We start from the raw sequence: 26150 nt of genomic DNA on the forward strand, positions 1-26150 counted from the left end.
ACAGCACACGTGAATCTAAAAGAAGCCACTTCTGTGAGCTTCTGGGGGAAAATGACTTCACTTTGTCTCAAATTGTATAGAGTTATGATCTCGTGTGTTGCAATTTGTAAAAACATGCTTCCATGTTGATGGTACAGTGTGAGTTTATATACGTTAATGTTTGAGGAAGAGAAAAAAGCGTTGAAGGAAATGTGAGCCCTTTTAAATATGCTGTCAAAGGAAGATATTATCGGTTGTCAGTCTACTTGTCATAACTGTTATCTACGTCATGAAAGTGTGCAGCTCTTGTGTGTATGTGCTGTAGGCCTAAAATATTTAAAAGCACTCTGTCCCATAAGCATTGCTCAATAAAATGATGCATTGCTCCGCTTGATTAATGGTTGTAATATTTATGTATTATGGCAAAATCTTACTTTCAAATGACAGATCATTAAAAAATATAAAGTGCTTCCCCTAAAAGGTTTACATTTGGATGTGTTCATCATTAAACCAATGGATAGACAAAATAATGGTTTATCAAATTTAAATTTAGCTGGTTTTTATATATATATAATTGGAACAGATTTTATTTGAGTTTCAAAATATAATGAAGACTCTCAAAGGCAACCATTTGTAAATATAGTGATGATCATAGCATGTTGTTACATTTTGTTTAAACTATAAGGCCTAATATTACTATCCATATCTTAACCTAACCTGTAATTTACAGTGTATATTGTAGAGGTGCGTTACATGCTTACAACCAGAAGAGGGCGCGTCGTGCTGCCGTGAAATGACAATCAACATAGGCCAGAATCCACAAATAGTTTATGTGAGGCTCATATTTTAGGCGTGGTAATTTTTGATTAACCTTGTTGTATTAATATGAAAGCTTTTTTGCGCAATAATTTCTATATCTTGACTTTGAGTGCCATTAATTAATCAAGAAGAGCCTTTGAACTGCTCCGCCTAAAGATTATTCTTCATACATGTTTGCGATACATTTGTGTTTCCATATGGTACTTCTATTTAGGTTAAAACCATTTTTCTTTTAGCTATTTTTTCAAAATCAGTATTGTCTTTAATTGACAAGGCAAACCCCAAAAGGAACCACTTGAGCTCAACTACTCCAGAATAAATCGGTCCATATTTAAACTGAGACACTTCACCTCGGCTTTGCATTGCCACAGACATTATCCACAGAAATCTGGATGAATTAGCAATGAAAAAAATCGCTTCGGCGTCAATTTATGTCTTTAAGTCATTTTTAAAAAGCTAATGTATTTTACTTAACTAATAGCTATAGTATTTTACTGAACTTTTTGTTTATTTCTTTTTATACAAATATAATTCTTAACATTTAAAACGGAAGGTTTTAAATACATTTCGATATAGCCTTTTCAACACCGGCCAATTAGCTACTGCCGCTAATTCTAACAGGGCACCTAATTTACGTGATTATTCAAGCATGCGCTTCGGACAATAGATAATTAATAGATAGCAGTCTATTAATTCAGTTCTATTAAACACTGTTTATTCAGAGATCATTGGTTGGGCCTATTGATTTTGCTCAAATTATTGCGATTAACGAGACGGTGGGCCTAAGAATTTATTTCTGCACTAGGCTACTAGATTTCTTAATATTTGTACATTTTCAGCGTGGTCTTGCGGTGTTTTGACATTTGTGTAAATGAGGTCAGCGAGAGCGATCTGACACGGACAAGAAAGACAAGAGCAACAAACTCTTTAAGAAACCACTTATTAGCAACTATTAGCCTACAATTGTTGCGGCTGGACATAGCTAGACCTTTATCAAATCTTTAACTTTATGCAGTCAAAGCAAACGTATAGCAAAAGATAGCCGTTGCTAACCATTCTTAGTCGGCTATTTATTTATACATTTAGTTTAGTCTTTAACGGGACTAGTCTTCTATAAACTTGTATGTTTGTGGTTTGTCGCAGTTTGGACCATTAAAATTGATTTTAGATTATTTATATATGTACAGCTAAAATAAAATAAAGTAGGTTAAGGTATCAAGCAGCTCCTTTGAAATAAGAACCGAATTTATCAAAGGTCAAAGTAGGTTCTTGTCGCAGAATAGGCCTATTGTAAACAACGTTTGGTGGTTTTGTTTTATCAAGGCCACACAATGTATTTAGTAATAAAAAAAAAGTAAAATGTTTATTTAGACAAATGTTTCATATTGTACAACAGTAAATGATACATTGGCTTTAACAAATAACCGCTGAACATTAATTTGAAGCAAGAAAAAACATCTGAACTTTAGGCTATACGTATACGGAGTCTTCTATCTATCCTCGCGTGATAACAAATCGAGAAAAAAAAAAAAGATTACTTCTCAACTTGGCCAGCGTGTAGGCCTACGTAGCAGATTTTTTTTAAATTACACTTTCTGGGTTTATCCAAGACAATATACTGACGCTGAATTTCTGCCCTTTGCAAATTTAGTTTGGTGTTACACATTTCACCCGAATAAAATCAATACAATCTGGATAATCAAAACATTGCGCGTGCCTCCATGTGTTTTATTGAAGACTTCATGGACAAGGAAATGATTTATATACATTGATGTTCTAATCTAAAATAAACAAGACAGAGTTTATAAAAACATCTAGATACAGTCTCCTTGTTGAGTTTCCCTCCAGTAATCTTCACAATATTAGTTATGCCATAGTAATTAATACAAAATATAACACAAACAATGCTGTTACAAAGTTTTCACACGTGGTGACAAAACAAATATATTTAAAAATGATATAAAAAATTGAAGCGGTGGTTTATAAAGAAAGCATCTACATCACAGCTCTGTTTGCAAGGGGTTGATGGCTTTGGCATCCATAAGCAAGTCACCCAAGAGAGTTGGAGCCATTATGAGAAGTTTTGCAGACTTTGCTGCTGAAAGGACTTTGGCCATTGTGGCCCACTTTGGCAGAGACTCCGTTAACGGTGGAGATATGGGGGAAGCTGGGATGTGAAGACTGAACAGGAGTGCTTGGGCTGGGCAGAGAGGAGGATGTGGATGGGGCGGCAGCAGCAGTCGGGCTGTTTGGTTTGTCACTGCTGGAATCGCTTTCTATATCAGGCCTTCTGCCACCAGTCATATCATCCCTTGGACTGCTCAACTTCATTTTTTTGCACCCAGGCCGAACTCTGTACTTCAATGGCAAGGGCCCGTTCTGGAAAATATCAACATGTTATTATCTTTGCAATTGGACTAAAATATAAAAGCACAGTTTCATGTGTTAAATATATCAGATTTAATACTCCTACCCTTCTCCATGTGTAGATATAAGCAATATCCATAAGAGTATAATAATCTTTCAAAGGCTCATCTTCATACATAACTTCAATCTGAAAGAAAAATAGAATCTCAACTAAAACTTATCTTATATTGACAAATTCTTCAAAAGTGCAAAATGTGCGCTTTTACATCAAAAACATGGCCACAAGTAAGACAAACAAGTTTAGAGAGGAGATTACCTGAAAGGTACATGGTATATCCATTTTACTTCGGAGAAATTTTCTGAGAAGCATTACCGTCATAGCTGCAGGGCATTGTAAGTACCGCTTTACATTCACCTAGAAAAATTTGATAATTACAAAAATTCAGTAAGTAGTGCACTATATAACCCTTTAAAACTGACTTCATGAGACAAGTTCTAAAATATTAAATTTATTCAGAAATGAATTACCTCTTTTGTGGTTTCTTTTTCTTCTCCATCTTTACTGTCAATCCTGATCATTTTAAGAGAAAATAATAAATGCAATGTCTAACTACAAAACTATAAATGTCACATCTGAGGTAGCCTGCTACATTTACATGCCTTTTACTAATGATTATTTCATTATTAATTTCATAAGCAACATGAAAGTGATCACTGAGTGATGATAATTAAAAATTACACTCCACAAGGAGCTTATACTGAACTGAACCTACTTGTTCTGATCAAAAAACTCAATGGACAGACTGATGATCTCATCATCAGCGATGATTCTCTTGTCTTCATCTGCCACTTCTCCTCTGTCCTCATTAGAACCATTAGTAGCTGAAGGACAGAGAAATAATTACAACTTCTAGATAAAAAAAACAAGAGTGCTTATGAATTAAAATATCACAATTATTAACTTAACATTTTACCATCAACTGGATGCTCCGCATAAAAATCTCTCCTTCGTTTCATCTCATCTGAGTAACAAAGGCACAATACATCACTATTGATTTAAGAATTTTTAAACACATAAATAATAAATAAACAAATAAATAATAAATAAACATAATTAAAATGAAAACTTAAAAAAAAAAAAAAAAAAAAACTTACTTTTGAACAGACCAGGCACCAGCTTGTAAACAATGTCCTGAAGGGTCTTATCTGACCTGAAATGTACAACCATTTTTGAGGGGTATACAAACTGAGCCTTCTTTGATGTACAGAAATGTAAAGCTTTAATGTATTTTCTGGATGAACAAGCAACATGGATGTTTATTAAAAGTATTTCAAAAATATGGTATCAAAAACAGGCTATTTAATTAAAATAGGCTAGGTATTGCCCAGCCATTACCTGATATTGAGGAGAGGTTTTGTTTTATGAACTTGGACATCACAAATTGGACAATATTTGCTGGTCTCCAGATACCTCACAATGCACATTTTGCAGACTGTGAAAACAACAGACGACAAATTACAAAATACCGTTTGAGCCGGCTTAAAAGAGAGCCCAGTCTGAACGCCCAACAAAGAAACGAATTAACGGTAAATAAGAATTAAATAATAGAGATTATGACAGACTTACATGAATGCAAACATTCGACAATGGTGGTCGCATCAATGAAGTATCCTCCACATAAAACGCACATCAAATGAGGATTTAGCTCCGTTATCTTGATTCTCGTTGTTCTGTGCATTGTCATGAGAGTTCGCAAACCTGATAACAACAACGAAAAAAAAGACATTCATTAATATTTACAGTCACGCTTAGAAAAAATAAAGTCGGGTTATTAAGGTTAGATGGTCCCGTTTTAGGCTAACAGTTACTTGAAGCGGACAAAAATGCGACAAAGCCAGACAAAATACATCTAATGTTAGGCTGTTTTAACGTGTAATCCGTTAATAGGCTACTACTGACACCTCAAATGAACTAGTGTTATTCTAAATTCATTACGCCTTCGGTTAAACTCGTTGGTGTTTCAGGACAAAGTCCAAGCACAAGTTAAAACGGTTATTTTATTTGCGCGGATGCGTATAGGTGAGAGTGAAAGCCAAATGCACACATGTACAGTTGCTATGACGACGGGTTGTAATTGGCATTGTGCCAGTCGAAACAGAACCGCATTCCTCAGATTCGCAGATGGACCGAATTATTACAAATGACCATAAATTCAACCAATTAACGGTAAAACGCCACCACTTCCTCTCGACAACAGTGTTTCTCTCTAAAAAGCATGCGGCTACTTGAACGTGGCTGCCATTTTGATACAGAAAGCCCCGAGTCCAAGCGAGTTCGCTCGCAAGAGGCTGCGCCCTGAGCACCACACACTATTGTTTAAGAAGCGGTAAGTAGGCTACTATTACCTGTTAAACACGTCGTACAACCATAATTTTAGCACGTTTCGCTGCCAAATGTGAAAGAGAAAATAATTGGTGCTCTTCCCTGCCTTGCTGACGTCTTCAGTGAGGAACACAGTCAACCGAAGCTCGAGAGCTCGCATCTGTGATCCCGCCATCTCTCGACTGCGACATCGGTATGTGTGGGTAACGTTAGTTCAACGTCAAATTTTCAAATATCAATATCCTGTAACTGCTAATGTTCACTTATACACCGTTCTCAATGAAGTGCTCTGAATTCAACGCATTGCCGTCAAATAAAATTAGACTCTCTTGACACAGTCCAACCTTTAAATAACGTTAGTTGCTCAGTAACTGAGAAATACGTTTGATAGACCTACATAAAAGACATAGCCTATAACAATATAATAAAATAACTCAATAGCGAACTTAATAGGCTACCATTAAAAAGGTGCAGAACAACGCACTGCATTTCAGTCAGTGATAAAAAAAAAACTATTTAAAACACTAATAAAAATATATATATATTTCTGTAGCCTACTTTTCCTTCTTTATTAAGTAGGCTAACAACTGTCGGAAGTTAGATTGAATTATTTTACATAGGCTAAGTGAATTTGTTGATCAGTGATTACAGAAACAAGCTGGCCAAGTTTCCAGCAGAGGCGGAAAAAACAGGTGCGCTTTGGTTTGGAACTGGCTGGCCTAAGGAAAGCCATTTCTCCAGCTTGTCCAATGATGAAAACTCATAAGACCAATCTATGTGGTTTAGTAATGATATTCAGATTACACTATGATTCGTATCTGATAGCACATTTAACACTCTGGAAACGGAACTGTTGTCTTTTCTGTGAAGAAAGAAGAGGTCTAGGTCAAGGAAAGACTGCAGTTACAGTAAATCTGTCAATACTGCAGATAACAGTCATATCTTGATATTCGGGACTATATGATGTGTCTTTTTCCTTTAATTTTTTTTAAAGATGATTGCAAGCAAGCATTTTATGATTTGACTATGAAACATTTGCTATGTGGCAAAATGTGTAGAAAATATATAGCCTATAAGATTAATAAATAGGCTAAATCAGTGAGGCACGGCATGGTGAAAAGGTCAGATGGGAAAACAAAAGAACTAGTTTAACAACCGATGTTAGACTATATTTACATTATCTAATTTCTTGGATGGAGTTATCAACAATATTTTTATGAACTAGCATATGACTGAGCGTGATTAATAAAGACAATATTGTATATATTAAACTAACGAAATTTTTTTTTTTTAAATCAAATCTTAGAATTAGGACTCTTGTCCTACCTTGTCCAAAAAGAAAAAAAGGTTCGGTTCAGTCTGACGTGTCCTGGTCCAACCCAGTCTCACGGCAGTTGCATAGAATCGAGACAGTGTTTGTGTTATTTTTAAAATCTAAATACAAAACACACAAGCCAAGTTACATTCAGTGACAAATAAACAATTAATGAACAAGCTCGAAACCATTTAAAATAGGCTATAAGTTAACAGCCTCAAAACAATGTTCTGGTTTCGTGTGGTTCAGCTTAGAAGAGGTACCCGCAAATACGCACATGAATTTAAGTTAATAAAATTGATCGACGATATTAAAACACGGTAAAGTAAATTTTTCCTAAATATACAATCTCTAGACTACTCAACTCTATAAAATAAGAGATCTAATGTTTGATTTTCGAGCGTGGAGAAATGGATGAAAGTGGTCACCCGTTAACACCTGCTCCAACTCGCCTGTCCTTCAGCGCGCGCCGAATTTTAAGATTAAAAACAACACATGAAGAGAACATATATATTCCAGTTTTATAAAGATGGCATACTCATTAACATGTATACTGTGTTAAAATATGTCACCGGTTGCGTTTCATGAGAAATGTGACAAAACTGAAATGAAAATCGTACGTATGAGAAACACTCATATAGCCTACAAGAGTAAACATTGTTACTCTCTTGTCTCATAAGAGAGAAAAGAAAACAAAAGCGTAAAAAAACATTAAAGCGTACATACCCGGTATATTTCGCGATGGTTTCTTAGCTTTGTTGTGGTAGACAATGAAACTTGAGAGTCGATCAGCAAAAAATGAATGCTACCGAAGCGGCCATCTTGGAATGAGCTGCAGACGCTGTCAATGGCTCTAACGTTTCACCGCCGTGTTCATTGTGGCCTTCTTGCGCAGTTGCACATAGGTTAACGTAGCTCACTCTTCGCCGACTCTTTCCGATTTGATTTACAGATAAATCCACAGATTCCGGTCATAGATGGTAAATTCCAGAGGCGCAGTTGTCCTGCACGGCGATCTGAAAAACACAGTGCCTGATGGTTCAGTGCAAACTGACACAGTCCCCAAAATGGCTTAGTTCGACCGCCCCACTCCATCACGTGATCTCATTCTTTACGGGTAGCCTGGGAATTAGTAGTGGGGTATATCATCAATAGGGTAGGCTACCCCTCTGACGGATGTCTTTGTCAAACATCACCACTTCTGAAGAGGAAAATCCCTCGCCAAGCCTCGCAGTTTGGTCGGAATGATTCTTAGACTATAAGCAATGAAGAACTTTTAGAAAAGCAGCATTTCTCTTTATTTTCACAAAAATCGCATGTAGTGCTACATGCCCAAATGCAGAACAAGCAGAAGGGTTATTTTGAATAAGTCAGAATTAGGCTGCATTTAAAAATGGCACAAGGCAAGCGGAAAATGGCAAGACGCTCTAAATGCTTTCTCTATCTTTCAATTCACGCTGATTTTTATATTTTGTTCCCAAGTAAGATTTATGTTTTATTGGCCAACATGTTCCCAGAGCATTATGCAACTTATGCAGAATATACGCATTTAACTTCAATGACCTGCCTTTAGCTATAAATGTAGCCTATCAACACGTAAAGCAAAAAATCGAAAATAATAAATTTTTACATTCCTAACTTTTTCTCAGTTTTTTAGACCGTACTTAAAATGTGGTATTAAAATGTATTCTGGTAAGAGGTAACAATCAGTTATCTACACTCGCCTGCACGTCACGGTAAAGCAGTTGCTTTTATTCACACTCACTTTCTCAGTGGTTACAGTGAAGAAAAGTTGGGTGGTGAAATTTTACTCTCAGTGCACAGATATCTTACCGATTTGTTTCTAAATGTCATGCCGTAGAAGAGGCAAATATGTATCCTTTACAGCAATATTTTGCCAAATACAATATGTAGCCTGTATAGGCTACACAGAAGTCACACTGAACCCTTGTCTCAAAATATGGCGTTCTAAGCCAAGCCATTTTTAGAAAATTGCCATTATGGCTACTTCATTGACCCGACTTGAATGTTGGGTTTACACAGCGGGTTTTTTCTTTCTTTCTTTCTTTCTTTTTTTCACTTTTCTTGTTTACAAATTCCAGAAACCGTTCACAAATGTTTGCATTTACCTTGATGGCGTTCTTATAGTGTAAAAGGTCAAGTTGATTCGAGTGCGTGCACTCGATCGCTCGTGTGGTAGCTTGGTGTTTTTCTCTGTAGCGCTGGACGGTAGTCTCCCCCGTTTAGGGCACTGCGTTCAGCTGCAAACCACACGCGCAGTCTGCCTGCCATGACGTCAGCTGCTCTAATACAGGCACTTCAGCGAAAACAAAGAAGCTCAGCATGCTGGCGGAAACCCGAAGCACTTTAGCGTTAACCGTACCGGGTTCTGCAAAACCTTAAAGCTCCTTCGGTTACCATCTACCGTACCAGTTTCACTCGTAATCTATGGCTACAATAAAAACATGCCATTAGCTCCGCGCATGAATCGAATTGGTCAAGGTATACGCCAATTGTAGGCCAATTTCAGAGACTAGTGTCATTTTCTGACAAATATACCGATTATATCTATACCTATTTATTTATTCCGACTACAGATGTGACTCATCAAAATGGCCGAATCTCAGTCGCCTAGCGGGTGTTAATGCAGCACGGAATCTTGAGCAACAACTCGAGAGATAGATAGCCTAATGCCCTCCTCTTCCAAAAACTGTAAAGTTACTGACAACTCCATAGCGTCTATGCATCATGGAAAACTACTCCAGTATTAAATAAATTTGTGAAGAATAAATGCTTTCCACGGTTTCGTATTACCCCATTCCTTGCTTGATTAAATGTTGACCCGAATCTTATTTAGCCTACACATCAATAGGCTAACCATTTTAAAGCACGGGCTCTTTTGTCTTGTCATTTATTCGATCATTCTTAAGACCTTATATGAAGACGATTTAAAGCGATTTATTATAACATATATAAATGGTAAATAAAACGAGAAGATCTCTCAGAAATGACCATGCTCAGTGACTGCGTTTTTTCTTTTGTCTTACCTATTGGGTTAAACTTTAATGACACTATTGATTATTGATTGTTTACTGATTCCATGATTCCACAAAATTGATTTGTGGACTGAAAGGGAGCTGGAGGTCAGGACTTACAGATACAACCGCTTTGAGTTTGTGTTTAGTTATGTGTTTGATGGTCTTAAATCGAATGATGACGATTTCATGAATAAAAATTAATATCGTTCCATTATGATATTAAGCTATAAGCACACGAATGAAACAACGTGTGGAGAAAAAATATCAGTATAGCCTATGTTAATATTACTGGTTTAATCATTCATAGAAATATAACTTTAAATGTATTGTCGGGTAGCATGTATGTTAAGTCAATGAGCTTGTTTGCATTTTTTCCTTGTCTATAAACAACACCGTATCGCTCACTAGTCCTTTTTTCAGTGTTAAGACATTAATAAATCGTTTTTATTTTATATGACGTGTGCCTTATCTTATCAGCTCAACATGTTTTAATAAGTAGCTACTCTGCTCATAAATAATATCATTTTGTTCTTCCTTTTCGATACTGACTTTCTGTTTAGAAAGAAAAAAATCTGTAAAATTTGTTTCATGGGATTGACTAAATGGAGTGGAAAATAGAAGTGCAATCTTCCAAGTGTAAATACAGAATTAGAAAGTGTAAAAAAGTTGTAATTATGATGCATTTAAAATATATAACTCAAACGCACAACTAAAACAAATATATTTATTCATAAAAAAGACTTTTACTTGGGCTATAAAAAATAAATAAAAATAAAATGGAAATCAGACTAATTGTAGGCCTAACTGTTAACAGATCGCCAAAATTAACCACAATGGGCTAAGGACAGTGTATAATCTTGTGAAAATATTTTTTTTTATTTCCTATTTATTTAGAGCCGGTAAATTTGGCTTTTGCGCTTTATTGATTTACTTAACATTTTAGGCGGTGGCAAATGCATGCTGCATGCTTTCTGTAGTATTTAAATTAATATAGACTATTTTGTATGTATGCCTACATTGCAGCAATATTCCAAGACCTAATTAACTGTATCAAGTGGTTAAACCTCAAGCTGTTATTCTTTGGTTTAATTAAAAAAGAAAAAAGAAAGCCCAGCACTTTTCCCGTCACAGCTTACGTCCCTAAAGTTGGTCTGTACCGACTCAAGGACAAGAGTTTAACAAACAAAGAAATTGGCTAAATGAAAGATTTTCCATTAAACTGAAAGACAATGGGGATGTAGCCTATTTTGTTTCAGAATTCCGTTGTTAGTTAAATAAGGCTACCCGTGACACAGACTAGAATAGGCTAGAGGCTATTTCTGTCCTTAACCAAGCCCAAAGACGCCCTCGTGAGTTTCTCATTTACAGAAGTGTAAATGTGATTCTTCACCTTTTTAAAGTTTTCTCAAAATAATGTCACAGAATTAAACCTGTTTGCATAAGCCTATGTCCTAATAACGACCAAATCAAAGCTAGGAAACAATTAACCTCCGTTAATTAAAAAAAAATATATAAATGATAATATACTAATCATACATAAATTATAGAAAAATAAGACCTTTTTTTTCCAATACTTGTATTTATTGTAGACCATATGTAGGCTACCAGTGATCGCAAATGGCTGATACAATTAAATCTGCTTATATTAAATTAATTATTTCGTAGGCCTGCATTTTAACAGTAGATTTGGTTTAGTTCTCCCTACTTTTAAAGAGATGAAGTTTAGGCTAACTGTGAGCTTTCTCTGTCTAGCTATCTCAAAGTTTTGACTGTCTGATCTTTCAATATTTTCACTCAAATATTTCCTTTGTCACAAATCAAACTTTGTCGAGAAAACCCCGATATCATGTAATGAGTCGTGCTTAATATTACGCCACCACTGGATTGTTCACTCGAATACAGGCCTATTGCTGCCAGTATGAGTTTTAATCAGATGAACTTTTATCAGAACTTCATGCTTGCTGTCGAAAAGAAACGGGACTAGCCCTGGTTATGTGACCATCTTTTTAGACTGAGAACAGAGACGGTCGATGAATAATTGAAACTGTTTAGGTAGAATGTCAATGTCGCAAAATTGACCAACGATGAAAGGAGGTTAGGTTAATACTAAAGAGAAGTACAAACAACGCTACAAGGGAGGAATAATTTTTTCTCTCTCCAATCAAAACAAACAAACAAAAAAAAACAATCTGTTCTAAAAGATAGTAGCTACGTTTCTACTGATGACATCACTTCTTTTACAAGAGATTAAAATAAAAAAAGACAAAAGATAGGCTAGATAATGTCATTACAGATGTGGAAAAGGCTGTAACGAGGCCATATCAGCTTATTTATTAATTTGAAAAAAAAAAAAAAATGCTACCTATCTATCAGGACACATAATGCACATAATACTTGATTAATAGTATTATGAAATATAATCGATACCTCTAAAACTGAGTCCTGAAAGTCCCCTGGTAAGGTGTATATGACGCACCATGTCACTACCGAAGCTTTCATGCTTATTGGCTCGCGCTGTGGCGGCTACATGTGAAACGTGTGTAGCCTACGTAGAGCAGGCTGACTGAGCGATGGGCCCGTTTGAGCCAAAGTACGGGAAGTTATGCTAAATTTACCTCAAAACCAAGATTTGTCCGAATGGGTAGTAGGTAGTAAACCTTCTCAAACATATATATATATATATATATATATATAAAAAACTTTCAGCAATGGCTTTGCCCGAGATCCTTACGTTAGTGTTGTTCTCCGGGCTGATCGTTATTCAGCCTTTGCCAACATTAGCATGGGACGCAGACCTGGAGCTTTTCGACCTAGTGGAGGAAATCCACCAAACCTTCTATGAGTTACTGTCGGTTAATCAGGTAAGAGCAATTTTATGTAATTCGCAAATTTGTCACGCGTGCCTTTGACTCGGTCATTCAAACGGTGTCGGTAAATGTGATATGCACTTAACTTTAACATATAACGTTAGCAGCGCGCCGACGTAGATTTATCGCAGGGTCGCCTCCAGTGCGTTTACAGAGATTGCATTCTTATCAAAGCAACTCGAGCCGTTAGCTGAATAGCTTTCTTTAGCCCCACTATTGTGTCTCCCGACTGGTAAACGGACTCTGCCTCCTACGGAACCTGGACGGCGGTGGCCACTGACAAAGAAACCTCCCGGCTGTGGGCCTGCACAACACAGCACAACATGACGTGTCATTACTTAGCTCATAAATGGATGTTTTATAGTTTTGCTGTAATTTCACTATTCGGTTGCTAAGTCATATTTGATTCGTCGAAGAGTCCATGCTTTTATAATCATAATCGCTATTCGTAAAAACTAGCATTTGGTTACACTTTACTTCCTACAGCGTCAACCGTTAGTCAGGCATATAACGTTACCTTGCAGAAATTTGCTATCAATGCATTTCAGAAGAAATGCTAATTCTGTGCTAAAAAAAGATTGTAGCTCCGTTTTGGAACATGCTAGCTAGTTTCCAGCTAGTCTAAGATGGTTGTCAGCTAGTCCAGACTGGTAAACCAGCTACTGTGCTCCAGAAACCATCTTAACCGTACTGGTATGATCTGCTGGTATCTGGTTTGTTGCTTGTCCAAAATAGTCTACCAGTTACAGCTGCCAGTGTGAGTTGCATATTACATTTGGCAACATTGACAGTATGTTTATTGTGAGAAACTATAAAGGTGACAAGACATTCTGCAGCTTTTATTGCTGTTATTTCATTTTGCCTGAAACGCCAAAGAGAGTCCAAACACACAGTCTGTGACTGTTTTCATTTTTAAACAAACACTGCAGCGAAGTCTCAGAGTACAAGTGTTCATGACTGTCTGTCAATGACTTTTTTTTTAATGTTTATGTTGATTCTGTTTCTAACAGGATGCATCCTCATCTGAGATCAGGAAGGCATATAGAAAGCTCTCTCTTACATTACACCCTGATAAAAACAAAGATGAAAATGCTGAAAACCAGTTTCGACAAGTAGGTGTTTTGTTAAACTTGAATGAAAGTTCTCTTTGGCTTAATTTAGATCATGTTAATTGTTGCTATACTTACCTTTTGGAATTCAGTGTATTACAACTAAAATATCTTTTCTGTTATCTCTTACTAGTTAGTTGCAATCTACGAAGTCCTCAAGGATGAGGAAAGAAGACAAAGGTGAGGTATTCTCATGATTTGCTTGTGGACTTTTTTTTTTTTTAATCCTAGACCAGCTGTTCTCAAGCTTTTTGATTTGAAGGCCTACACACACATTACACACTACTTGTTGTCCAACACGCTATTTAAAGATGTTTCTGCTATAATTATGGTGTTATAGATTCTATTTGTTTGTTTTTAATTAAAAAAAATAGTTATTGAGATTTGTTGTATGTTTGTGTTTATTATTCTTATTATCATTTTAAAGTTAATTCTTCAATATAAATCATTTGAAGGCATCCTGACAGTTGCTAAGGCCTCCTGGTTAAGCACCACTATCCTAGTATAGCAGTGAAAAGTGTTTCTTACACACAAATTCTTAGAGGTTCTTAAATAGTGATGAAATATGATCTTTAATAATTTATTGACATTATGCCCTTGAGTAAGATCCCTAATCACTGTTTGTACCAGTGTGACTATGACTGGGGTCTTTGAACTGAATGTTACAATTGCTTTTAACAATAGTTTATTACTACACTCACAGATATGATGACATCCTGGTTAATGGGCTGCCGGACTGGAGGCAGCCTGTCTTCTACTATCGACGTGTTAGGAAGATGAGTAATGGAGAGTTGGGCTTCCTCCTCTTCCTCATTCTGACAGTGGGTCACTATGCAGTTATATGGTCCATCTACCTAGAGAAGCAGTTGGTAAGTGCTGAATTGTTGTATAGCACAGTTGTGGTTTTGTAATGCTTCTGTATCTCGCCTACTAGCATCATGTTTAGCGGCATGAAACTGTAAAGTCTATGTCCCTATGATAACAGACTGGAGTGCAATTCATTTAAGAACTTTGTGCAAGTATACTGCAACAATGGTGCTGTGAACTTCACATACTTTTTAAAATCCAGCATTTAATTGATCCCGATGAGCGTTCATTTTCACAGTTATAAACATGACAGTTTTCTTCTGTAAGGGGGTTTGACATTACAGCAGCTTTGTTTTCAACCGGACCGTTAAAGAACACGACACACTCGTCTCCTGGAAATCCAGTAGAATGCAACTAATTAGATGACGACTTTGAAAATCCCAAAATGTTTCCCATTCTGTAGGGGTTATGTCTGAGCTGCTATGTCTTGATTCTTCTCAGGATGAACTTCTGAGCAGGAAGAAGAAGGAGAAGAAAAAGAAGCAAAGCAGTAAGATAACAGATGAGATTAAGTCCTTGGCACAGGACAAAAATGAGAGGTAACCTAATAACCAGGGTTTTTGTGCATCTTAAAAAGTCTAAATTCACATTTTCCTAAATTAATGCCATAAAAAGGAGTAAGAAAAATAATATGAGATAACTGAATATCTTTCTCTGTTTTGTTTTTTTCAATACAAATATCTTAAGTATCCTTAAGCCAATATGTTTATTTGAGGTGCAAAATAAAGATATAAAAACTTGTTTTCTCTTAAATTAAGTTGATATTTGTTCTTGTTTTGATAATAAACTTGCTTAATTTTGATACATTTCTCAGAAAACTTCTGATCTTATGTCATTTTACTTAAGTGTATCTTGATTTAAGAATCTTTTGAACTGGGAAAACCAGATAAAAATACTGAGAAAGAACATCATTTTTTTTGCAGGTACAGTAAAAGTTATGGTTGTTTCATTGTTCTAGTGTTTGGGAGCAAGCTATTTATTATTAACATTATTAAGCTGCTTTTTTGTGTGAAATGAATGAAAAAGTAATGGAGATCTGTTGGAAGTTTTATTTTTAAACTTTCAAGTGTTATTATTACAACTTATTGCGTGTTCCCTACACATTTACATTTTGAGAACATTGACATACTGTTGCCTTTAAATTATTCCTTAAATTTTCTTTACTTGGTTTTAAAAAGATCTTTAAAAAGTTTCTGCATAAAACCTGCAGAAACCATGAATAAAACTAGATGCTTTTTTGTAAAAAAAGAAATGTTGACATTGGTACTCAGACTTACTTACTTTTTTGTAGATCTGACAGGCCACACTGGCATGACATTTTGCCTTTCAAATTAAGCATCTGGTTGTACTATTCAGTGAAGTCTCTCCCTCATATCATACAGGTACTTTTCCTCCAGATTTTATGTTTTTGAGATGCGTTTTCAAAATTGACACTCCCAGGCTAAAGCTGTAGCCATGACCATATGTTGTGTTTTTAGGATGTGAAGCAGTATTATAAAGATTATAAGGAAATGAAAGAAAAAGAGAAGGAGGAGGCAGAGGCTCTGGCAGAACAGGAAATGCAGCAGAGTAAGATCACGATCACACACAGTTATACATTACACTCTGACCTCTGCACATATAGCCGTACACATTATTGTGATTGAGTTGTGACTATGTGACTCTTAATAATACGTGTTGCTGATGGATTTTGCTCCGCAGAAGAAAAACGGCCCAAGGTGAAGAAACCTAAAGTGGAGTTTCCAGTCTATGAACCCAATACAAATGCTGCTTTTGTGCCAATTTATGATCCGGGAACATCTATTGAAGATATTGAGGATCAGATGGATGACTGGTTAGAAGACAAAAAACAGCAGAAGAAGAAAGTAAGTGTTTGTCTCTGCTCAAAGGACATTGATTTAAATTGGAAGTATTGAATTAACCAATGGCTGGTGATGATTGTAGGCTCAAGAGTGGATGGAGGAGGATCTCAGCCAGCTCTCCCGCTGCATGGCCAAGTTTCCTGGTGGAACGCCAGGCCGGTGGGAGAAGATTGCTCATGAGTTAGGCAGATCAGTGACTGAGGTAAATCTGTAATTAGTACGGTTAATTTATGACTAGTAATTGACCCACAGCAGCTATAATGCTGATATATATTTGAACTGAACGGAATCAACGATGAACTTCTTTAAACTGAATAATGATTGTTTACTATTGTTTTTTTTAGAGCTGCTTTACAGTGGAATTGAATTCTGAAAAGAATTGAATCACTGTTTAAAAGCAGCTTTACAATCTGTGTTGTGCAGAGCGCTATATAAATAAAGGGCACTTGACTTGTTATATATAATGATCTTCTATAATAACAGAAATTTCAGTTTAAGAAATTTACTAAAATATTTTATTTAGTTTTATTTCATATTTAATCAAAATAATTGTAATAAGTGACAGTGAGATTTCTATTTAAAATGTATGCTGTCCATTTGAACTTTCTATTAATCAAAGAATCCAGAAATAAATGTATCATGGTTTCCACTAAAATATTAAGCAGCACAATTGTTTTCAACATTGATGATAAGGAATGTTTCTTGAGTAATAAATCAGCATATTAGAGTAATTTCTGAAGGATCATGGGACACTAAGAACTAAAGTAATGGCTGCTGAAAATTCAGCTTTGCCATCACAGGAATAAAATGCATTATTTTCTATTGTATTACATTTTACAGTTATTTTAAATTGTAATAATATTGCACACTTTTGCATTACTTTTGCTTTTTTTTTGCTTTTTTTTTATCATCAAATACATTTTTTAAAAAACTGGTACATAGATCTGTGTGAAGTACCACTGTAACCAAAAATGGTTTGGTATACCTTTACAGGTGACCGCAAAGGTGAAGCAAGTCAAAGACGGTGTCACCAATACATCAGGTAAACTATTTATCAAATATTTTGAATCAAATTCCACCTACAGTCTATGATTTATCACCTACTGTGGCGTATTATCAGGCATGTCTTTCAGAACACTTATCTCTCTCTCTTTGTCTTTATTTTCAGGGTTGGTGAAGCTTTCTGAGCTGAAGGGTGGTGCAGTGATGGGAAAGAGTTCCAGAGCCGTCACAGTGCCAGACAGTCTGATGACCCAGCGAGAGGACACCTTCGAGCAGCAGCCGGAGGATTCAGCAGAGCCTGCTGGAGCAGAGGACTCTGAGAGCAAAGCACTCAGAAGACGGACGAAAAAGTCTGCTGTCGGGAGTGCTGGAGCCGGAGCAGCGGAGGAGAGAGTGAAAGGACGCAGACAAAGAGACTTCGACCCCACAGCTGTACATGACGACAGTGAAGATGAGAAGAAACCATCAGCCTCCAGAGAAAAACCCAGTGCTGCTGAAGATGTCTGGACACAGAACCAGCAGAGGCTCTTGGAGCTGGCCTTACAGCAATACCCACGAGGCGCCACTGAACGCTGGGACAAGATTGCTAAGGTGGTGCCTGGGAAAACCAAGGTGAGCATTCTCACCGACAATCATTGGAAAATTTATTTAAATTAACATTTAACTGCATATAAAAGCTGGATTTCATATTAGTTAATGAATTGATTCTCTTTAACCTATTTAGGAGGAGTGCATGTCCCGTTATAAACTGTTGGCGGAGCTGATTCAGAAACGGAAGCAGGCCAAGAGCTGACTCCTGGTCTTCAGTATTTCACCGTACCTCTCACCTGCTTGTTATGTGCCTTAATGCAACCCTACGTCCTGTTGTCAGACTATGTGCCATGTTCAGTCTGAATCATCAGCATTAATCATTGGAGAGATCCAAACTGCACATTTAAAGGTTTTATTTATTTTAAAATCTCTTTCAGATTGTAGACTTATTTTTTGTTTTTCTATGCAACCAGACAGTTAGAGGAGCAGAAGAGATAAATTTTAATCCCCCCCAGTTTTGAAACATTGTTTTTCAGAAGCACAGTGTGTTGTGCTATAATCTGTTTTGGGCAGATGTTACAACATAAAGTATTTGCATACAATATGTAATGAGTCCTAGTCTCTCTTGTGGTCATTACTGTGCTTCAGCACATGTTGGTTCATACATTTTAAAGAGCATGACACTGTTATCCTCATATGTTGCCATTCTGTAGATTTGGATTAAACCACACAATGTTGTGCTTCCTGTATGCAGTAAACACATTTTGATATGCATTTCATTTAATTCTTGGTTGAGGTGCAAGATTTCCTTTTGAAAGTTTTACCCTTATTATCAAAATACGCCAAATGATATTTGATAGTTTGGAATGGACAACTACAGATAAGTGGAATTACTTTGTCTATAATGTAAACTGAGAAAAGTATTAAAATTTCACCAAATTTCAAGTTCATTTTATTTGCAGCAGCATTCTAAATATAACAATGGCTTAATGTTTCTAAGGGCGATTTCCATAATGCATTGTTTCAGAGTCTAGATGTTTTTAAATTAACTTTACAATTCTGTAATTATTGCAATAGAAAATGCATTTGTCAATAGCTGCATTTTCATGTTATTTCCAGTTGTCAGTGATAATGACATAGGGAGTTGTTGGTGTTTTTAAAAAAAATACATCTAATATAGGCTTACTTCGGAATAGGTACACTTTACACCCTGCTGAGGACAGTTTGATTTATAATCTGCACACATATGAAAAGAAGTCTGCTGCCCTCATGTGGCTGTGAATGGAGCTACATTCATTGTTAATTGTTTTGTTTTTAAACGGATGTTTTACCAACCTGACGGGACACATTTTCAACTGTTCAAACCTCTGAATGTCACAAACATATGGCTTTCAATCACACAGCTATATATGACATTGGTCTATAACTGATTTAAGATCTGAGTATTAATGTAATTGATTGAAGGTTCATATTTTGTAAAAACAAATGCTTACATTTAATGTGATAATCTACAGGGAAATACTTAGAACAAATAAAGTAAACAGGAGAAAGAGAGGCATCTAAATCAATAAAACATCGCGTTATTCATTTTTAATCTACTTGAAAGTTATTTCAGATGTTAAAGTGTGATGTTCAACTTGAAATGATGGTCCAGATATTGTCAATGTCTTTAACCCTACAAAGCCTACTGTATCATATTTGATACTTTAATTTCTAATGCCTCTAAATTATCAACATGTTCATAACTTTGCTGAAAAAAAAAACTGCTGTACTCAATCTATACAATATTATGCCTTCTGACTGATAGTTCATACTTTTTAGCAAGTAAAAAGTCTCATTTAGTCTAAAAAAAACCTTCAGGTACATATTGCTAGTTATAATAAAGAAGTCATTTATTTAGGCTACATTACAAACTATCAGAATTACGTCTTACTTTTTGGCCATATAAATAATAACAACCATACCAAATTGCATATTTCAGAGTTTTGGCCTCTGAATAAAATGTAGATGTGTTTTTTCCCTCATTGAGCTATGTGAGCCATATAAGCCTGATGTATCAAATATGGTGCATAATCTAAAACACAATGTTTATTATTATTATTATTCATGAATCTGACTATTATTTTATATTGCCAGATTTACAGGGTTAAAAAGATGAATGTTTATCCTGTTAGACATCCATAAAGCAAGGCTTAGATCAGATACTTTTTTATATAGAACAATACTTAGAAATGGAATAAACAAATTTACCTGCCAAGATTTTTTTATGGTAAATTTGTTCATATAATATTTTAGTAAATGTAATTTTAGTCGAGACATGCTGGTCGTGTTGTTGTCCAGCAGATGGCTCTCTTACACTATCTTATTCTTTACACAACAGAGCATCTTTTGTAACGTAAACAAGTTAGAAGACCCCACCTCTCTGTAGTGGCAGAAAAATAAGTTGTTAAAAAGTCGTGGGTATAATTCAGACGAAAGGAAGGGCGGTATTACTCTCCACGAAGAAATATTGTTTTTAATTTTCTATTAGCACATAGGCCCATTGAACAGCGACTCTAGCTAACTTTGCTAACTTCACACCATGGCAAGCGCAATATCAACGATATAACCATTTTTAGCTTACAAAAACGAAAGAACATAATAGTTTTGAATTTTTAGATTAAAAAAATGTCTCTTTTGAGGGATCACAAAACTTTGCGTATTTTGCTCATTGTTCTTTCTCAATTTGCTTACGTTGCAGCTTTGATTATCAATGCACTCGCGGGACCAGGAAAAGGTACGTACCAGGTTAATTTATATAACCTACAAATGTATAATAAGTCATATATGCAACTAATTTCTCTTTGGCTTTTAAGGTCCATTTCAGCGCAGCACTGGAAATATATCGGACAGATATCAGACAGAGATCACTCCTGCTGGATGGACCTTCTCTATATGGGGGGTCATCTATTCCTGGCTCTTCCTGATGAACGCATATATCCTTACCTGGCTTTGTAGAGGGTACTTCAAACCACACACACTCCACTCATATCAACACTTTGCTTATTCACACTGTTTGAAAGACATTCATTGTAGTTTGACAGTCTTCGCCTGAATTATTGGCTGTCAGGTTGTACTCAAGTCCAGCAATCCTGCCCTCGGAATTTTTCTCTCATGGATCATCAACATGATTCTGAACAGTACCTGGCTGGTCTTGTGGGATAGAGAGTAAGTTGTGGGCAGCCAACATATTTTGTGGCATAATCATAGTTTTGCATGGTGCCTCAGAAGGTCACGTGTTTGTCTTTTATTGATTCAGATTGATGATTCCTGCACTGATTGTTCTTGCCCTGATTGCTTTCACCAACTACCTGATGATCTTCTTCTCTTGTCTTGGTCTGTGAGCTCATGGATCTTGGCTTAAACGGCAACATCCAAAAGACCTCTTCTGCATCATAGTGTTGGTATGCATTGAACATCATTTTGGAATCGCTTTGACAAGAGGCAGAGTATTTGTTTCTTTCGTATTTAATTATTTATGTATTATTTTTAATTACATGAACATGAACACTGAACCTGAACATTATATCTCATATGTAAGGTATTTAAATGCATAGTATTAACAAAAGATGGCAGGTAAATTAGGTGCACTACAGATTTGAAATGTTTGAAATGACCATGTTATATGTGTACCTCAGGTTCAAAATGGCATTGCCACTTATGCAACATGGACAACTATTGCCACACTGCTCAACTTCACTATTGTGTTGGATCTGGCGTCAGTTTCCCCAGCACATGCTGCTACTGCTTCTTTATGCATACTTCTGTTGGAAGTAATTATATGGTAATCATCATTTATTTTCTGCTATAATTTTTGTGATATGGCTCAATGACATTTTTTGTTTAGATCTGTTTGATTATCCAAAAATACAGTTTATAAAGTGATGTACTTCTAAATTTATTTATTTAAATATGTTCATGTTCATTACTTCAGAGTTATGTGCTCTCTAGAAGCTTGCGTATTGCAAGTGAACGGCGTATTATTGTGCCATCTCAAAGAGGCCCAAAATCACTTTCACTGACTTTTTCATTAACTGTTCCCTCCTGGTGGAATGACCTGCCCAACTCAGTCCGAGCAGCTGAGTCCTCAGCCATCTTCAAGGATCGACTAAAAACACATCTCTTCCATCTTTATTTGACCCTCTAACTCTAGTGCTCTCTATTCTAATTCTATTCTTTAAAAAAAATTGCACTCTATTCATTTACTGCTTGTTTTCTTAATAAAAAAAAGAAGTAGCACTAGCTTTTCTAATCTTTTTGTATTCTATCTATTTGTTTTCTTACAACTGATAGAATAATGAAGATTAAAAATGAAATTCTTGACAACCGTATTAAGGAGTTTGGCATTTTGGCTTTTATTATTATCTCTAAGAAAACAAAACATGTAAAGAAAATGCCATTAAAAACTTTAAAATTAAAAACTGGAAATGATGTCATGAGCATGTGTCAAGATTATATCAAATAATTTGAACATTTTATGACAAGGCAAGTTTAGCTGTCATGTGGTGTGACTCTCTAGACGAGACTTCATGATATTTATGAATGAATAATACATTAAGTTTGTAAAAACGCTGAAAATTATATTTAAAATTGTTTTAAAAATAATGATTAAGATGTGTATACAAATGTATGGTTAGGTTAAGAATAATAAATTATTACTTTTTACTTGTTGGTTAGCCCACATGACATTTTTAGAGAAACCTTTCTTGAAAATGGTATAAAACTAAATCATTTAAAATTTTCTTTCATTTGTGATTGACTCATATTTAAGGTATGTGTTCTTATGTGTTCTTCTACAGGTTTACAGTTGAAAACTTTCTAATAGAGAAGCACGTCCGTTACATCCTCTCTGTTTACCCTGTGATTATCTATGCTCTAATTGGAAGCCTAAGCAAGCATTACATCGCAGTGGGACCTGGCCGGAATGCCATCTTTTCAAGTTAGTCAATGATAAACACATCCATGTCGTTTTGGTTAACTATAAATATAGCATAGTTAAAGCACAAACTCATAAAGATGTTACATATTAAGGCTGCATTGTTCTCACAGTGCTTACAGTGTCATGCTTTTATTTTCCATAGTGGTGCTCCTGGTGTTGGCCTGTATTTTGTTAGTGGTGCGCGTGGGGCTGGTGGTTTGGAGACACAGGACTCTGCCTCTCTTCCGTGAAGTAAGTCCTGAGGTCCTGATGTCACCAAACAGCGGCACTGATAAATAACCATACATCATAAACACTAAACACTCATGAAAACTTCAAAGATGACAGGCCCTGAACGGTAACCCTTCCAGGTGTGCAGTACCTGCATGAATGTATTTCGGCTGGAACAGATGTCTTTTTCAAAGTTTTATGGAAAATATGCATGAAACAGCATACGGTAACAACATTATATCTATTCTGAGCTTGAGCCAGGCCATGTTCAAGATATTAAATGTGCCAGTTTTGTTCTATATTACTCTACCATTCTAAAGTTGAAATAAAAGTCTGCATTTATTTGATCAAAAATACAATAAAAACAGCAGTATTATGAAACACTATTACAATATTATGCACAACAGCTTTTTATTTCATTTTAATGTTTTATAATGTAATTGTGTGTATGCATATATATTCAGTAACTTGTGACCAAAATATCAGTATTATACCTGACAGTATATTCATTTGCTTGTTACCTTTTTACATGTCTTTATGAATTAACGTTAACATTTAATATTTTAGCAATTCAAAGCAAAATACAAATAAGGAAGCAATTTATTACAGTATCAAAAGCAGTATATCATACAAGAGCCAACAATAATCATAATACCATGTTTCAAGAGTAAGTAAAGACAAAAAGATAAATAAAAACTTTTTTTGTTGTACGTTTTAAGTTTTTTTTTTTTTTAAAGATATAGCATTTATAAAAAGCTAATTTATGAATATTTAATAAAATACCTGAAATGCATCAATTGTCATTGTTAATGATCACTAAAAATGTAACACAGACGTTGCATGATACACAATAGGATGAATGATTCGTGAGAAACAGCTTTTTTGTATGTTTAGTTCAAGTGCTCTGGAAACCACCTTGGTGTTGATTGCAAGCCTCTGAGACCATTGGTCTTTCAACAGCGATTACAGAGACATTCAGGGTTGCCACACAACATTTGTGTCTGGTGAATATACACGCTTTGATCACGGCTCTTCTTGTACATTTACTTTGGTGTGGATGTGAACTGAAGCATCTTGTCATGCATGTTGTTGCTCTTTTGGAATGTGTGTGTCTCCTGGCAGCAGCTGCAGCAGGCTTGACCGTGTACTTTGGCTTGTTCACTACAGGATGAATTACTTATGAGAAACTAAAAGACAAATAAAGGAAATTTTTTCCTCCCAGGAGATTAACATCCCCTCCATTTCAGACTCACTTACCCTGTGCTTAAATAGTATGTTAAGAATCTTTTCTTTGTCCTGTTTAAATGATTATTTTATCTTTTAGACTAACGAAACAAATGTTGCATTAAATATTGAATTTAATGACAAAAGTATGCATTATACTGACTACTGCTGCTCTTTATAAAAAAAACAACAGTTGTGTGCTAGAAATCCCCTATTCACCTGGGTTAAGTTATGTCTCCTCTCTTTTGAACACTTTATCACTTGGGACTAAGATCTCTAGTGTTCCACTAACCTGCTGCGCAGCAGTAACCAGACAGACTCTAGACAATGCATTTGAATATGCTTTAATCACGGCCGGGAGGACCTCATATCAATCACAGACTATCTCTATGACAAAGAGTATACAACAGTTTATATAGCAGAATGGCAAAGATGACATGATTGATTACATCATTTTTCTCTAAAACCCCTCTGTTAGTGGCAAAGCAAACTTGGATTTCCTTCATGTCTCAACACAATATGCAACAAAAATATAGCATATTGAGACTTCTCACATAGTTAAGGGGTTACTTAGGGATAATATTCTGACCCACCTGAAACTCATCAGAATTTTTTGTAACAGGTATTATACAAGCATATTATCTTTTCAGTATAACTTTCAAACATTATTTTCTATTTATTTTACAGTGCAATATATTTTTATATTTTATCATACTGTACTTCAGCTGGCTTGCTCGCATGTAAAGCCACTTGCTCCGTAATTGACATAGTCCTCTTCTTGACATCTGTCCCTTTGGAAATTTTCAATTATTTCTTTCAAACTTGTTTCTAAGTGATAAACCAAAAATATCAAGGCGATGTTGATGACAAAGACACTGAACAAGAAGTAGCGATACCATTCGCCACAAGTGCCTTGAGAAAAAAAAAAAAACAATGACAAAGGTGGATGAAAATATGTGAAGTACAGTATTGATTGATATTAAAATGATTTGAACATGACATCAGATAACAACACACATTAAGGCACAAAAAGCTGTGAAAATAAATGTATGTCTTACCACATATCTCTTTTGCTGTCATATCTTCTCAAAGTAAAACTGGAATATTTAAATACATGTATTTATAAAATTACATGTACTTGCAAATTCACTTAAATGTGTTAAATTAAAAAATACAAATGTTACCTTAGCCTAAGTAGACTCAGTAGTACTAACCAGCATCATTCAGCAGCAACAATGAGGTCTTGTTTCATACTAATCTAAAAACGGTGTTAAAAGACACTTCCTCTGTGGTCAAGCTGAAATGATGAGTCCTATATTTAGTTTCGGAACTGAAAGTAAGATGTATTGTTGTATTGCCTCTGGAGATTCTCGGTTGTCATTTCAATGTGTAGAATTATTGTCAGCTGGATGTGTTGCACTATTACTCATGGTAAACTGTAAAACAATTGCTGTAAAAATACATAGTTTCCTACATTAAAATACTGCTATTTAAATAAACATGTCAATTTACTGCTGATAATCCATAAGTCAAGCACTTGCAGTAAATTTACAGCATTTAACAGTAAACCTCTTTGTTTCTGAGAAGAAGAAAAAACGT

At 35.5% G+C, this 26150-nt stretch overlaps 2 protein-coding genes and 1 pseudogene across 4 annotated transcripts; 2 read left to right on the top strand and 1 right to left on the bottom strand.

The window, feature by feature from the left end:
• Positions 1-2152: 2152 nt before the first annotated feature.
• LOC107722592 (polycomb complex protein BMI-1-B) lies at positions 2153-7958 on the bottom strand. 3 transcript variants are annotated; one of them, XM_016531011.1, is made up of 10 exons: positions 7590-7958; positions 4793-4924; positions 4562-4658; positions 4321-4376; positions 4140-4187; positions 3939-4047; positions 3694-3736; positions 3482-3580; positions 3272-3352; positions 2153-3177 (listed from the first exon to the last, which is right to left on the bottom strand). In XM_016531011.1, exons 2-10 carry the CDS (start codon positions 4908-4910, stop codon positions 2848-2850), a joined length of 981 nt encoding a protein of 326 aa, XP_016386497.1. In that variant the 5' UTR covers positions 4911-4924; positions 7590-7958; the 3' UTR covers positions 2153-2847. The 3 variants fall into 3 exon arrangements, with proteins under 3 accessions (XP_016386497.1, XP_016386499.1, XP_016386498.1); XM_016531013.1 differs by lacking the exon at positions 7590-7958 and adding an exon at positions 6875-6980; XM_016531012.1 differs by lacking the exon at positions 7590-7958 and adding an exon at positions 5572-5831.
• A 4459-nt stretch (positions 7959-12417) lies between these two features.
• On the top strand, positions 12418-18743 carry LOC107722591 (dnaJ homolog subfamily C member 1-like). The gene is made up of 12 exons (XM_016531010.1): positions 12418-12762; positions 13779-13880; positions 14011-14057; positions 14581-14746; positions 15186-15283; positions 16036-16126; positions 16223-16313; positions 16446-16609; positions 16689-16808; positions 17600-17648; positions 17775-18220; positions 18333-18743. The coding sequence occupies exons 1-12, from the start codon at positions 12610-12612 to the stop codon at positions 18399-18401; spliced, it is 1596 nt and encodes a 531-aa protein (XP_016386496.1). The 5' UTR covers positions 12418-12609; the 3' UTR covers positions 18402-18743.
• A 1749-nt stretch (positions 18744-20492) lies between these two features.
• On the top strand, positions 20493-23979 carry LOC107722524 (uncharacterized; annotated as a pseudogene).
• The last annotated feature ends 2171 nt before the right edge of the window (positions 23980-26150 follow it).

Source organism: Sinocyclocheilus rhinocerous, unplaced genomic scaffold, assembly GCF_001515625.1.
Source record: "Sinocyclocheilus rhinocerous isolate Xijiao unplaced genomic scaffold, SAMN03320098_v1.1 scaffold541, whole genome shotgun sequence".
In the NCBI taxonomy this organism is placed as follows: Eukaryota; Metazoa; Chordata; class Actinopteri; order Cypriniformes; family Cyprinidae; genus Sinocyclocheilus; species Sinocyclocheilus rhinocerous.